The following is a 15,463-nucleotide window of genomic DNA, read 5'->3' as shown; positions in this document are numbered from 1 at the left end:
GCTATACGTAGCTTATTTAAACTGGCTAACCCCGCAGGATGGGCTGGATCGTGATATATTTTATGCAATGTGCTTTCCATGATTTACAAACCACAAATGACTATGATGTTGATGTTAACAAGTCTTTTTATTTAATTTTCACAAAGACACAATCACAGACAATGGATACTTGGACACCCCACATTAAACCAGATGTAACCCAGCCCAGTAGTTTCCAATCATGCGGAGCATGGCTGGTTTAACACGGCGGGCGCAAGTACTTGCATCTAGCAGGTGCCCAATGTTGTCATTAATGGCGCATACTATATATCGCTCTGATCTCAGTTCACACATGATGTGTTCTGCAACTCTGCGGATTTGTGTTCCAGACCCATCTGCAGTGGATGAGCGTACAAACAGCCGGATGGCAGGGATGAATCGGTCAGTCTGGAGCCTTATCATCACATCATCATAGTAGGTGTCGAAGAAATACTCAGACAATTCCTGCAAGCAGCTGTGTTGCACCTGACTGGGGTGGCCTGTTTGGCATCCGTAACATGTCTCTTGTATAAACTCATTCAAAGCCAACATTAACAGGTGGAGAGTTGCGAGTTTGATGTCGATTACAGTTTCATCCCACAGGTCTGATATGAGGGGGTCCTGCGAGCATTGTGGTGAGGGTGGTGGAGTCTGGAGGGTCGGGATTAGCAGCTCTGTTGATGGTGACTCCAACAGGTCCCACGAGGGCGTGTCATTCTCTGTAAAATGAAAACCACAAGCTCTTAATTTGTCACATAGATACACACTCAACCCCACACACACCCGCACATTAAACCTACCAGTTTATTGTTTAGCTGTCGGAAGGTCTTATGATTTTAGGTTTACACAGGGTACCAGGCAAACCAGTCTTCGGACAACTCGCCAGATCGTCAAAAACAAGGCGCTTTCTAATACTCTCGTACGCAGTGTTGAGTCTGTCCCTCTTGATCGCGTCATCAATCTGGCTAAACAGACGCGACAAACCTCTCCAGTCGCACCACTGTATAAAAAACAAGTCCTTAAACCATCTTGTGCGCTCTTCGAGGTTTAGAGGGTATGGATTTAACCTCCAGTTTTCAAGCCCTCTGGAAGCAATAAGACTATCCCTGTCATCACATACACTGAGAAAAATAAAGTCGTCGGGGTTGCGATTGAAACGATCAGCCTCAACCCTGTAAAGCTCAGGGCCTGATGCACTGTTCCACTGGGAAACATACAGCAGCTCTGGGAAACCCACATTGTCCAGGTCCGCACACACTACGGTGCGGAAGAGCTTCCAGTTTTTAGTAGACATGACTTGGGCTTCCCCCCAAAACAATCCCTCACCACAATCTACACTAAGCACAACTGTCCCTTCGGTATATTTAATGGCATACACATACCCTTCGACGCCTCGATATTCTAACTTGAATACAGTTCCATCTGCGGCGTTTCCACAGCGTTGCTTTTTACGTTGAGGACCCCGACTGCATACTCCTGAAGACATACCTAGAGTGCCTGTGGCATGGGCGATGTCCTGGCTGGGTGTCATTCCGAGCTCCATAGGTCGATGCGTCGGGTATCCTTAGCGCAATGTGTCGGTGCTCTAGGTCGATGCGTCGGGGATCCTTAGCGCAATGTGTCGGTGCTCTAGGTCGATGCGTCGGGGATCCTTAGCGCAATGTGTCGGTGCTCTAGGTCGATGCGTCGGGGATCCTTAGCGCAATGTGTCGGTGCTCTAGGTCGATGCGTCGGGGATCCTTAGCGCGATGTGTCGGTGCTCCTCAGACCGTGGCGGTGATGCTCTTAGAATGTGAAAGGATCGCTTTTATACCCATACAACCTAGCACATCCCACTAGGAGGAGTCGTTCCCGCCCAGAGGGTAAGAACACCTGAACGCGCATGCGCACACACACGAAACTGGTCAAATCGGTTGTCAAACCGGTTTGGTTGGCCGCCATCTTGGATAGGTGCCATCGTATTACTGAACGCGCATGCGCACACGCACGAAACCGGTCAAACCGGTTCTCAAACCGGTTTGGTTGGCCGCCATCTTGGATAGGTGCCATCGTATTACTGAACGCGCATGCGCACACGCACGAAACCGGTCAAACCGGTTGTCAAACCGGCTTGGTTGGCCGCCATCTTGGATAGGTGCCATCGTATTACTACTGTCTTCTATCAAAAGTTACAGCTATTCATATGAAGTTGTACAAAAACGCTTAATTTCGCCAAGACAGTGCGTTTCTCACTGTTACATGCATTTGAATGGGGAACTCGACCGAAACAAAGTATAGGTTTTCATTATGTGAATAACTTGGAAATCTTAGCTCAAACAGCTGCAAAACCTGTTTGCCCAGCACGGGAACCTTGAGTTCTATAATATAAGGCCATAAACATGTTTGTCTGAGTCTTCTATCAAAAGTTACAGCTATTCATATGAAGTTGTACAAAAACGCTTTCTTTCGCCAAGACAGTGCGTTTCTCACTGTTACATGCATTTGAATGGGGAACTCCACCGAAACAAAGTATAGGTTTTCATTATGTGAATAACTTGGAAATCTTAGCTCAAACAGCTGCAAAACCTGTTTTCCCAGCACGGAGACCTTGAGTTCTATAATATAAGGCCATAAACATGTTTGTCTGAGTCTTCTATCAAAAGTTACAGCTATTCATATGAAGTTGTACAAAAACGCTTTCTTTCGCCAAGACAGTGCGTTTCTCACTGTTACATGCATTTGAATGGGGAACTCGACCGAAACAAAGTATAGGTTTTCATTATGTGAATAACTTGGAAATCTTAGCTCAAACAGCTGCAAAACCTGTTTGCCCAGCACGGGAACCTTGAGTTCTATAAGATAAAGCCATAAACATGTGTATCCGAGAATTCTATCAAAAGTTACAGCTATTCATATGAAGTTGTACAAAAACGCTTTCTTTCGCCAAGACAGTGCGTTTCTCACTGTTACATGCATTTGAATGGGGAACTCGACCGAAACAAAGTATAGGTTTTCATTATGTGAATAACTTGGAAATCTTAGCTCAAACAGCTGCAAAACCTGTTTTCCCAGCACGGGGACCTTGAGTTCTATAATATAAGGCCATAAACATGTTTGTCTGAGTCTTCTATCAAAAGTTACAGCTATTTCTATGAAGTTGTACAAAAACGCTTAATTTCGCCAAGACAGTGCGTTTCTCACTGTTACATGCATTTGAATGGGGAACTCGACCGAAACAAAGTATAGGTTTTCATTATGTGAATAACTTGGAAATCTTAGCTCAAACAGCTGCAAAACCTGTTTTCCCAGCACGGGAACCTTGAGTTCTATAAGATAAAGCCATAAACATGTGTATCCGAGTCTTCTATCAAAAGTTACAGCTATTCATATGAAGTTGTACAAAAACGCTTTCTTTCGCCAAGACAGTGCGTTTCTCACTGTTACATGCATTTGAATGGGGAACTCGACCGAAACAAAGTATAGGTTTTCATTATGTGAATAACTTGGAAATCTTAGCTCAAACAGCTGCAAAACCTGTTTTCCCAGCACGGAGACCTTGAGTTCTATAATATAAGGCCATAAACATGTTCGTCTGAGTCTTCTATCAAAAGTTACAGCTATTTCTATGAAGTTGTACAAAAACGCTTTCTTTCGCCAAGACAGTGCGTTTCTCACTGTTACATGCATTTGAATGGGGAACTCGACCGAAACAAAGTATAGGTTTTCATTATGTGAATAACTTGGAAATCTTAGCTCAAACAGCTGCAAAACCTGTTTTCCCAGCACGGAGACCTTGAGTTCTATAATATAAGGCCATAAACATGTTTGTCTGAGTCTTCTATCAAAAGTTACAGCTATTTCTATGAAGTTGTACAAAAACGCTTTCTTTCGCCAAGACAGTGCGTTTCTCACTGTTACATGCATTTGAATGGGGAACTCGACCGAAACAAAGTATAGGTTTTCATTATGTGAATAACTTGGAAATCTTAGCTCAAACAGCTGCAAAACCTGTTTGCCCAGCACGGGAACCTTGAGTTCTATAAGATAAAGCCATAAACATGTGTATCCGAGGCTTCTATCAAAAGTTACAGCTATTCATATGAAGTTGTACAAAAACGCTTAATTTCGCCAAGACAGTGCGTTTCTCACTGTTACATGCATTTGAATGGGGAACTCGACTGAAACAAAGTATAGGTTTTCATTATGTGAATAACTTGGAAATCTTAGCTCAAACAGCTGCAAAACCTGTTTGCCCAGCACGGGAACCTTGAGTTCTATAAGATAAAGCCATAAACATGTGTATCCGAGTCTTCTATCAAAAGTTACAGCTATTCATATGAAGTTGTACAAAAACGCTTTCTTTCGCCAAGACAGTGCGTTTCTCACTGTTACATGCATTTGAATGGGGAACTCGACCGAAACAAAGTATAGGTTTTCATTATGTGAATAACTTGGAAATCTTAGCTCAAACAGCTGCAAAACCTGTTTTCCCAGCACGGGAACCTTGAGTTCTATAAGATAAAGCCATAAACATGTGTATCCGAGTCTTCTATCAAAAGTTACAGCTATTCATATGAAGTTGTACAAAAACGCTTAATTTCGCCAAGACAGTGCGTTTCTCACTGTTACATGCATTTGAATGGGGAACTCGACCGAAACAAAGTATAGGTTTTCATTATGTGAATAACTTGGAAATCTTAGCTCAAACAGCTGCAAAACCTGTTTGCCCAGCACGGGAACCTTGAGTTCTATAATATAAGGCCATAAACATGTTTGTCTGAGTCTTCTATCAAAAGTTACAGCTATTCATATGAAGTTGTACAAAAACGCTTTCTTTCGCCAAGACAGTGCGTTTCTCACTGTTACATGCATTTGAATGGGGAACTCGACCGAAACAAAGTATAGGTTTTCATTATGTGAATAACTTGGAAATCTTAGCTCAAACAGCTGCAAAACCTGTTTTCCCAGCACGGAGACCTTGAGTTCTATAATATAAGGCCATAAACATGTTTGTCTGAGTCTTCTATCAAAAGTTACAGCTATTTCTATGAAGTTGTACAAAAACGCTTTCTTTCGCCAAGACAGTGCGTTTCTCACTGTTACATGCATTTGAATGGGGAACTCGACCGAAACAAAGTATAGGTTTTCATTATGTGAATAACTTGGAAATCTTAGCTCAAACAGCTGCAAAACCTGTTTGCCCAGCACGGGAACCTTGAGTTCTATAAGATAAAGCCATAAACATGTGTATCCGAGGCTTCTATCAAAAGTTACAGCTATTCATATGAAGTTGTACAAAAACGCTTTCTTTCGCCAAGACAGTGCGTTTCTCACTGTTACATGCATTTGAATGGGGAACTCGACCGAAACAAAGTATAGGTTTTCATTATGTGAATAACTTGGAAATCTTAGCTCAAACAGCTGCAAAACCTGTTTTCCCAGCACGGGGACCTTGAGTTCTATAATATAAGGCCATAAACATGTTTGTCTGAGTCTTCTATCAAAAGTTACAGCTATTTCTATGAAGTTGTACAAAAACGCTTAATTTCGCCAAGACAGTGCGTTTCTCACTGTTACATGCATTTGAATGGGGAACTCGACCGAAACAAAGTATAGGTTTTCATTATGTGAATAACTTGGAAATCTTAGCTCAAACAGCTGCAAAACCTGTTTGCCCAGCACGGGAACCTTGAGTTCTATAAGATAAAGCCATAAACATGTGTATCCGAGTCTTCTATCAAAAGTTACAGCTATTCATATGAAGTTGTACAAAAACGCTTTCTTTCGCCAAGACAGTGCGTTTCTCACTGTTACATGCATTTGAATGGGGAACTCGACCGAAACAAAGTATAGGTTTTCATTATGTGAATAACTTGGAAATCTTAGCTCAAACAGCTGCAAAACCTGTTTTCCCAGCACGGGAACCTTGAGTTCTATAAGATAAAGCCATAAACATGTGTATCCGAGTCTTCTATCAAAAGTTACAGCTATTCATATGAAGTTGTACAAAAACGCTTAATTTCGCCAAGACAGTGCGTTTCTCACTGTTACATGCATTTGAATGGGGAACTCGACCGAAACAAAGTATAGGTTTTCATTATGTGAATAACTTGGAAATCTTAGCTCAAACAGCTGCAAAACCTGTTTGCCCAGCACGGGAACCTTGAGTTCTATAATATAAGGCCATAAACATGTTTGTCTGAGTCTTCTATCAAAAGTTACAGCTATTCATATGAAGTTGTACAAAAACGCTTTCTTTCGCCAAGACAGTGCGTTTCTCACTGTTACATGCATTTGAATGGGGAACTCGACCGAAACAAAGTATAGGTTTTCATTATGTGAATAACTTGGAAATCTTAGCTCAAACAGCTGCAAAACCTGTTTTCCCAGCACGGAGACCTTGAGTTCTATAATATAAGGCCATAAACATGTTTGTCTGAGTCTTCTATCAAAAGTTACAGCTATTTCTATGAAGTTGTACAAAAACGCTTTCTTTCGCCAAGACAGTGCGTTTCTCACTGTTACATGCATTTGAATGGGGAACTCGACCGAAACAAAGTATAGGTTTTCATTATGTGAATAACTTGGAAATCTTAGCTCAAACAGCTGCAAAACCTGTTTGCCCAGCACGGGAACCTTGAGTTCTATAAGATAAAGCCATAAACATGTGTATCCGAGGCTTCTATCAAAAGTTACAGCTATTCATATGAAGTTGTACAAAAACGCTTTCTTTCGCCAAGACAGTGCGTTTCTCACTGTTACATGCATTTGAATGGGGAACTCGACCGAAACAAAGTATAGGTTTTCATTATGTGAATAACTTGGAAATCTTAGCTCAAACAGCTGCAAAATCTGTTTTCCCAGCACGGAGACCTTGAGTTCTATAATATAAGGCCATAAACATGTTTGTCTGAGTCTTCTATCAAAAGTTACAGCTATTTCTATGAAGTTGTACAAAAACGCTTAATTTCGCCAAGACAGTGCGTTTCTCACTGTTACATGCATTTGAATGGGGAACTCGACCGAAACAAAGTATAGGTTTTCATTATGTGAATAACTTGGAAATCTTAGCTCAAACAGCTGCAAAACCTGTTTTCCCAGCACGGGAACCTTGAGTTCTATAAGATAAAGCCATAAACATGTGTATCCGAGTCTTCTATCAAAAGTTACAGCTATTCATATGAAGTTGTACAAAAACGCTTTCTTTCGCCAAGACAGTGCGTTTCTCACTGTTACATGCATTTGAATGGGGAACTCGACCGAAACAAAGTATAGGTTTTCATTATGTGAATAACTTGGAAATCTTAGCTCAAACAGCTGCAAAACCTGTTTTCCCAGCACGGAGACCTTGAGTTCTATAATATAAGGCCATAAACATGTTTGTCTGAGTCTTCTATCAAAAGTTACAGCTATTTCTATGAAGTTGTACAAAAACGCTTTCTTTCGCCAAGACAGTGCGTTTCTCACTGTTACATGCATTTGAATGGGGAACTCGACCGAAACAAAGTATAGGTTTTCATTATGTGAATAACTTGGAAATCTTAGCTCAAACAGCTGCAAAACCTGTTTTCCCAGCACGGAGACCTTGAGTTCTATAATATAAGGCCATAAACATGTTTGTCTGAGTCTTCTATCAAAAGTTACAGCTATTTCTATGAAGTTGTACAAAAACGCTTTCTTTCGCCAAGACAGTGCGTTTCTCACTGTTACATGCATTTGAATGGGGAACTCGACCGAAACAAAGTATAGGTTTTCATTATGTGAATAACTTGGAAATCTTAGCTCAAACAGCTGCAAAACCTGTTTGCCCAGCACGGGAACCTTGAGTTCTATAAGATAAAGCCATAAACATGTGTATCCGAGTCTTCTATCAAAAGTTACAGCTATTCATATGAAGTTGTACAAAAACGCTTTCTTTCGCCAAGACAGTGCGTTTCTCACTGTTACATGCATTTGAATTGGGAACTCGACCGAAACAAAGTATAGGTTTTCATTATGTGAATAACTTGGAAATCTTAGCTCAAACAGCTGCAAAACCTGTTTTCCCAGCACGGAGACCTTGAGTTCTATAATATAAGGCCATAAACATGTTTGTCTGAGTCTTCTATCAAAAGTTACAGCTATTTCTATGAAGTTGTACAAAAACGCTTTCTTTCGCCAAGACAGTGCGTTTCTCACTGTTACATGCATTTGAATGGGGAACTCGACCGAAACAAAGTATAGGTTTTCATTATGTGAATAACTTGGAAATCTTAGCTCAAACAGCTGCAAAACCTGTTTTCCCAGCACGGGAACCTTGAGTTCTATAAGATAAAGCCATAAACATGTGTATCCGAGTCTTCTATCAAAAGTTACAGCTATTCATATGAAGTTGTACAAAAACGCTTTCTTTCGCCAAGACAGTGCGTTTCTCACTGTTACATGCATTTGAATGGGGAACTCGACCGAAACAAAGTATAAGTTTTCATTATGTGAATAACTTGGAAATCTTAGCTCAAACAGCTGCAAAACCTGTTTTCCCAGCACGGGGACCTTGAGTTCTATAATATAAGGCCATAAACATGTTTGTCTGAGTCTTCTATCAAAAGTTACAGCTATTTCTATGAAGTTGTACAAAAACGCTTAATTTCGCCAAGACAGTGCGTTTCTCACTGTTACATGCATTTGAATGGGGAACTCGACCGAAACAAAGTATAGGTTTTCATTATGTGAATAACTTGGAAATCTTAGCTCAAACAGCTGCAAAACCTGTTTTCCCAGCACGGGAACCTTGAGTTCTATAAGATAAAGCCATAAACATGTGTATCCGAGTCTTCTATCAAAAGTTACAGCTATTCATATGAAGTTGTACAAAAACGCTTTCTTTCGCCAAGACAGTGCGTTTCTCACTGTTACATGCATTTGAATGGGGAACTCGACCGAAACAAAGTATAGGTTTTCATTATGTGAATAACTTGGAAATCTTAGCTCAAACAGCTGCAAAACCTGTTTTCCCAGCACGGGAACCTTGAGTTCTATAAGATAAAGCCATAAACATGTGTATCCGAGTCTTCTATCAAAAGTTACAGCTATTCATATGAAGTTGTACAAAAACGCTTTCTTTCGCCAAGACAGTGCGTTTCTCACTGTTACATGCATTTGAATGGGGAACTCGACCGAAACAAAGTATAGGTTTTCATTATGTGAATAACTTGGAAATCTTAGCTCAAACAGCTGCAAAACCTGTTTTCCCAGCACGGAGACCTTGAGTTCTATAAGATAAAGCCATAAACATGTGTATCCGAGTCTTCTATCAAAAGTTACAGCTATTCATATGAAGTTGTACAAAAACGCTTTCTTTCGCCAAGACAGTGCGTTTCTCACTGTTACATGCATTTGAATGGGGAACTCGACCGAAACAAAGTATAGGTTTTCATTATGTGAATAACTTGGAAATCTTAGCTCAAACAGCTGCAAAACCTGTTTTCCCAGCACGGAGACCTTGAGTTCTATAATATAAGGCCATAAACATGTTTGTCTGAGTCTTCTATCAAAAGTTACAGCTATTTCTATGAAGTTGTACAAAAACGCTTTCTTTCGCCAAGACAGTGCGTTTCTCACTGTTACATGCATTTGAATGGGGAACTCGACCGAAACAAAGTATAGGTTTTCATTATGTGAATAACTTGGAAATCTTAGCTCAAACAGCTGCAAAACCTGTTTTCCCAGCACGGGAACCTTGAGTTCTATAAGATAAAGCCATAAACATGTGTATCCGAGTCTTCTATCAAAAGTTACAGCTAATTCATATGAAGTTGTACAAAAACGCTTTCTTTCGCCAAGACAGTGCGTTTCTCACTGTTACATGCATTTGAATGGGGAACTCGACCGAAACAAAGTATATGTTTTCATTATGTGAATAACTTGGAAATCTTAGCTCAAACAGCTGCAAAACCTGTTTTCCCAGCACGGAGACCCTGAGTTCTATAATATAAGGCCATAAACATGTTTGTCTGAGTCTTCTATCAAAAGTTACAGCTATTCATATGAAGTTGTACAAAAACGCTTTCTTTCGCCAAGACAGTGCGTTTCTCACTGTTACATGCATTTGAATGGGGAACTCGACCGAAACAAAGTATAGGTTTTCATTATGTGAATAACTTGGAAATCTTAGCTCAAACAGCTGCAAAACCTGTTTGCCCAGCACGGGAACCTTGAGTTCTATAAGATAAAGCCATAAACATGTGTATCCGAGTCTTCTATCAAAAGTTACAGCTATTCATATGAAGTTGTACAAAAACGCTTTCTTTCGCCAAGACAGTGCGTTTCTCACTGTTACATGCATTTGAATGGGGAACTCGACCGAAACAAAGTATAGGTTTTCATTATGTGAATAACTTGGAAATCTTAGCTCAAACAGCTGCAAAACCTGTTTTCCCAGCACGGAGACCTTGAGTTCTATAATATAAGGCCATAAACATGTTTGTCTGAGTCTTCTATCAAAAGTTACAGCTATTTCTATGAAGTTGTACAAAAACGCTTTCTTTCGCCAAGACAGTGCGTTTCTCACTGTTACATGCATTTGAATGGGGAACTCGACCGAAACAAAGTATAGGTTTTCATTATGTGAATAACTTGGAAATCTTAGCTCAAACAGCTGCAAAACCTGTTTTCCCAGCACGGAGACCTTGAGTTCTATAATATAAGGCCATAAACATGTTTGTCTGAGTCTTCTATCAAAAGTTACAGCTATTTCTATGAAGTTGTACAAAAACGCTTTCTTTCGCCAAGACAGTGCGTTTCTCACTGTTACATGCATTTGAATGGGGAACTCGACCGAAACAAAGTATAGGTTTTCATTATGTGAATAACTTGGAAATCTTAGCTCAAACAGCTGCAAAACCTGTTTGCCCAGCACGGGAACCTTGAGTTCTATAAGATAAAGCCATAAACATGTGTATCCGAGTCTTCTATCAAAAGTTACAGCTATTCATATGAAGTTGTACAAAAACGCTTTCTTTCGCCAAGACAGTGCGTTTCTCACTGTTACATGCATTTGAATTGGGAACTCGACCGAAACAAAGTATAGGTTTTCATTATGTGAATAACTTGGAAATCTTAGCTCAAACAGCTGCAAAACCTGTTTTCCCAGCACGGAGACCTTGAGTTCTATAATATAAGGCCATAAACATGTTTGTCTGAGTCTTCTATCAAAAGTTACAGCTATTTCTATGAAGTTGTACAAAAACGCTTTCTTTCGCCAAGACAGTGCGTTTCTCACTGTTACATGCATTTGAATGGGGAACTCGACCGAAACAAAGTATAGGTTTTCATTATGTGAATAACTTGGAAATCTTAGCTCAAACAGCTGCAAAACCTGTTTTCCCAGCACGGGAACCTTGAGTTCTATAAGATAAAGCCATAAACATGTGTATCCGAGTCTTCTATCAAAAGTTACAGCTATTCATATGAAGTTGTACAAAAACGCTTTCTTTCGCCAAGACAGTGCGTTTCTCACTGTTACATGCATTTGAATGGGGAACTCGACCGAAACAAAGTATAAGTTTTCATTATGTGAATAACTTGGAAATCTTAGCTCAAACAGCTGCAAAACCTGTTTTCCCAGCACGGGGACCTTGAGTTCTATAATATAAGGCCATAAACATGTTTGTCTGAGTCTTCTATCAAAAGTTACAGCTATTTCTATGAAGTTGTACAAAAACGCTTAATTTCGCCAAGACAGTGCGTTTCTCACTGTTACATGCATTTGAATGGGGAACTCGACCGAAACAAAGTATAGGTTTTCATTATGTGAATAACTTGGAAATCTTAGCTCAAACAGCTGCAAAACCTGTTTTCCCAGCACGGGAACCTTGAGTTCTATAAGATAAAGCCATAAACATGTGTATCCGAGTCTTCTATCAAAAGTTACAGCTATTCATATGAAGTTGTACAAAAACGCTTTCTTTCGCCAAGACAGTGCGTTTCTCACTGTTACATGCATTTGAATGGGGAACTCGACCGAAACAAAGTATAGGTTTTCATTATGTGAATAACTTGGAAATCTTAGCTCAAACAGCTGCAAAACCTGTTTTCCCAGCACGGGAACCTTGAGTTCTATAAGATAAAGCCATAAACATGTGTATCCGAGTCTTCTATCAAAAGTTACAGCTATTCATATGAAGTTGTACAAAAACGCTTTCTTTCGCCAAGACAGTGCGTTTCTCACTGTTACATGCATTTGAATGGGGAACTCGACCGAAACAAAGTATAGGTTTTCATTATGTGAATAACTTGGAAATCTTAGCTCAAACAGCTGCAAAACCTGTTTTCCCAGCACGGAGACCTTGAGTTCTATAAGATAAAGCCATAAACATGTGTATCCGAGTCTTCTATCAAAAGTTACAGCTATTCATATGAAGTTGTACAAAAACGCTTTCTTTCGCCAAGACAGTGCGTTTCTCACTGTTACATGCATTTGAATGGGGAACTCGACCGAAACAAAGTATAGGTTTTCATTATGTGAATAACTTGGAAATCTTAGCTCAAACAGCTGCAAAACCTGTTTTCCCAGCACGGAGACCTTGAGTTCTATAATATAAGGCCATAAACATGTTTGTCTGAGTCTTCTATCAAAAGTTACAGCTATTTCTATGAAGTTGTACAAAAACGCTTTCTTTCGCCAAGACAGTGCGTTTCTCACTGTTACATGCATTTGAATGGGGAACTCGACCGAAACAAAGTATAGGTTTTCATTATGTGAATAACTTGGAAATCTTAGCTCAAACAGCTGCAAAACCTGTTTTCCCAGCACGGGAACCTTGAGTTCTATAAGATAAAGCCATAAACATGTGTATCCGAGTCTTCTATCAAAAGTTACAGCTAATTCATATGAAGTTGTACAAAAACGCTTTCTTTCGCCAAGACAGTGCGTTTCTCACTGTTACATGCATTTGAATGGGGAACTCGACCGAAACAAAGTATATGTTTTCATTATGTGAATAACTTGGAAATCTTAGCTCAAACAGCTGCAAAACCTGTTTTCCCAGCACGGAGACCCTGAGTTCTATAATATAAGGCCATAAACATGTTTGTCTGAGTCTTCTATCAAAAGTTACAGCTATTCATATGAAGTTGTACAAAAACGCTTTCTTTCGCCAAGACAGTGCGTTTCTCACTGTTACATGCATTTGAATGGGGAACTCGACCGAAACAAAGTATAGGTTTTCATTATGTGAATAACTTGGAAATCTTAGCTCAAACAGCTGCAAAACCTGTTTGCCCAGCACGGGAACCTTGAGTTCTATAAGATAAAGCCATAAACATGTGTATCCGAGTCTTCTATCAAAAGTTACAGCTATTCATATGAAGTTGTACAAAAACGCTTTCTTTCGCCAAGACAGTGCGTTTCTCACTGTTACATGCATTTGAATGGGGAACTCGACCGAAACAAAGTATAGGTTTTCATTATGTGAATAACTTGGAAATCTTAGCTCAAACAGCTGCAAAACCTGTTTGCCCAGCACGGGAACCTTGAGTTCTATAATATAAGGCCATAAACATGTTTGTCTGAGTCTTCTATCAAAAGTTACAGCTATTCATATGAAGTTGTACAAAAACGCTTTCTTTCGCCAAGACAGTGCGTTTCTCACTGTTACATGCATTTGAATGGGGAACTCGACCGAAACAAAGTATAGGTTTTCATTATGTGAATAACTTGGAAATCTTAGCTCAAACAGCTGCAAAACCTGTTTTCCCAGCACGGGAACCTTGAGTTCTATAAGATAAAGCCATAAACATGTGTATCCGAGTCTTCTATCAAAAGTTACAGCTATTCATATGAAGTTGTACAAAAACGCTTAATTTCGCCAAGACAGTGCGTTTCTCACTGTTACATGCATTTGAATGGGGAACTCGACCGAAACAAAGTATAGGTTTTCATTATGTGAATAACTTGGAAATCTTAGCTCAAACAGCTGCAAAACCTGTTTGCCCAGCACGGGAACCTTGAGTTCTATAATATAAGGCCATAAACATGTTTGTCTGAGTCTTCTATCAAAAGTTACAGCTATTCATATGAAGTTGTACAAAAACGCTTTCTTTCGCCAAGACAGTGCGTTTCTCACTGTTACATGCATTTGAATGGGGAACTCGACCGAAACAAAGTATAGGTTTTCATTATGTGAATAACTTGGAAATCTTAGCTCAAACAGCTGCAAAACCTGTTTTCCCAGCACGGAGACCTTGAGTTCTATAATATAAGGCCATAAACATGTTTGTCTGAGTCTTCTATCAAAAGTTACAGCTATTTCTATGAAGTTGTACAAAAACGCTTTCTTTCGCCAAGACAGTGCGTTTCTCACTGTTACATGCATTTGAATGGGGAACTCGACCGAAACAAAGTATAGGTTTTCATTATGTGAATAACTTGGAAATCTTAGCTCAAACAGCTGCAAAACCTGTTTGCCCAGCACGGGAACCTTGAGTTCTATAAGATAAAGCCATAAACATGTGTATCCGAGGCTTCTATCAAAAGTTACAGCTATTCATATGAAGTTGTACAAAAACGCTTTCTTTCGCCAAGACAGTGCGTTTCTCACTGTTACATGCATTTGAATGGGGAACTCGACCGAAACAAAGTATAGGTTTTCATTATGTGAATAACTTGGAAATCTTAGCTCAAACAGCTGCAAAATCTGTTTTCCCAGCACGGAGACCTTGAGTTCTATAATATAAGGCCATAAACATGTTTGTCTGAGTCTTCTATCAAAAGTTACAGCTATTTCTATGAAGTTGTACAAAAACGCTTAATTTCGCCAAGACAGTGCGTTTCTCACTGTTACATGCATTTGAATGGGGAACTCGACCGAAACAAAGTATAGGTTTTCATTATGTGAATAACTTGGAAATCTTAGCTCAAACAGCTGCAAAACCTGTTTTCCCAGCACGGGAACCTTGAGTTCTATAAGATAAAGCCATAAACATGTGTATCCGAGTCTTCTATCAAAAGTTACAGCTATTCATATGAAGTTGTACAAAAACGCTTTCTTTCGCCAAGACAGTGCGTTTCTCACTGTTACATGCATTTGAATGGGGAACTCGACCGAAACAAAGTATAGGTTTTCATTATGTGAATAACTTGGAAATCTTAGCTCAAACAGCTGCAAAACCTGTTTTCCCAGCACGGAGACCTTGAGTTCTATAATATAAGGCCATAAACATGTTTGTCTGAGTCTTCTATCAAAAGTTACAGCTATTTCTATGAAGTTGTACAAAAACGCTTTCTTTCGCCAAGACAGTGCGTTTCTCACTGTTACATGCATTTGAATGGGGAACTCGACCGAAACAAAGTATAGGTTTTCATTATGTGAATAACTTGGAAATCTTAGCTCAAACAGCTGCAAAACCTGTTTTCCCAGCACGGAGACCTTGAGTTCTATAATATAAGGCCATAAACATGTTTGTCTGAGTCTTCTATCAAAAGTTA

At 39.8% G+C, this 15,463-nt stretch overlaps 1 protein-coding gene across 1 annotated transcript; it reads right to left on the bottom strand.

The window, feature by feature from the left end:
- Positions 1 to 300: 300 nt before the first annotated feature.
- Positions 301 to 1,561, bottom strand: LOC146626146 (uncharacterized). Its single transcript, XM_085361769.1, has one exon. The coding sequence runs from the start codon at positions 1,559 to 1,561 to the stop codon at positions 830 to 832; it is 732 nt and encodes a 243-aa protein (XP_085217895.1). The 3' UTR covers positions 301 to 829.
- Positions 1,562 to 15,463: the final 13,902 nt, after the last annotated feature.

The sequence above is a fragment of the Diplotaxodon limnothrissa genome, linkage group LG8, assembly GCF_057381915.1.
Source record: "Diplotaxodon limnothrissa isolate DT_005_m linkage group LG8, D_limnothrissa_male_GT1.1, whole genome shotgun sequence".
NCBI lineage: Eukaryota > Metazoa > Chordata > Actinopteri > Cichliformes > Cichlidae > Diplotaxodon > Diplotaxodon limnothrissa.
This window is presented reverse-complemented; position numbering and strand designations above follow the sequence as displayed.

Coding starts and splice junctions, on each gene's coding strand:
- LOC146626146 (XM_085361769.1), bottom strand. CDS start 1,561: ATGGAGCTCGGAATGACACCCAGCCAGGACATCGCCCATGCCACAGGC.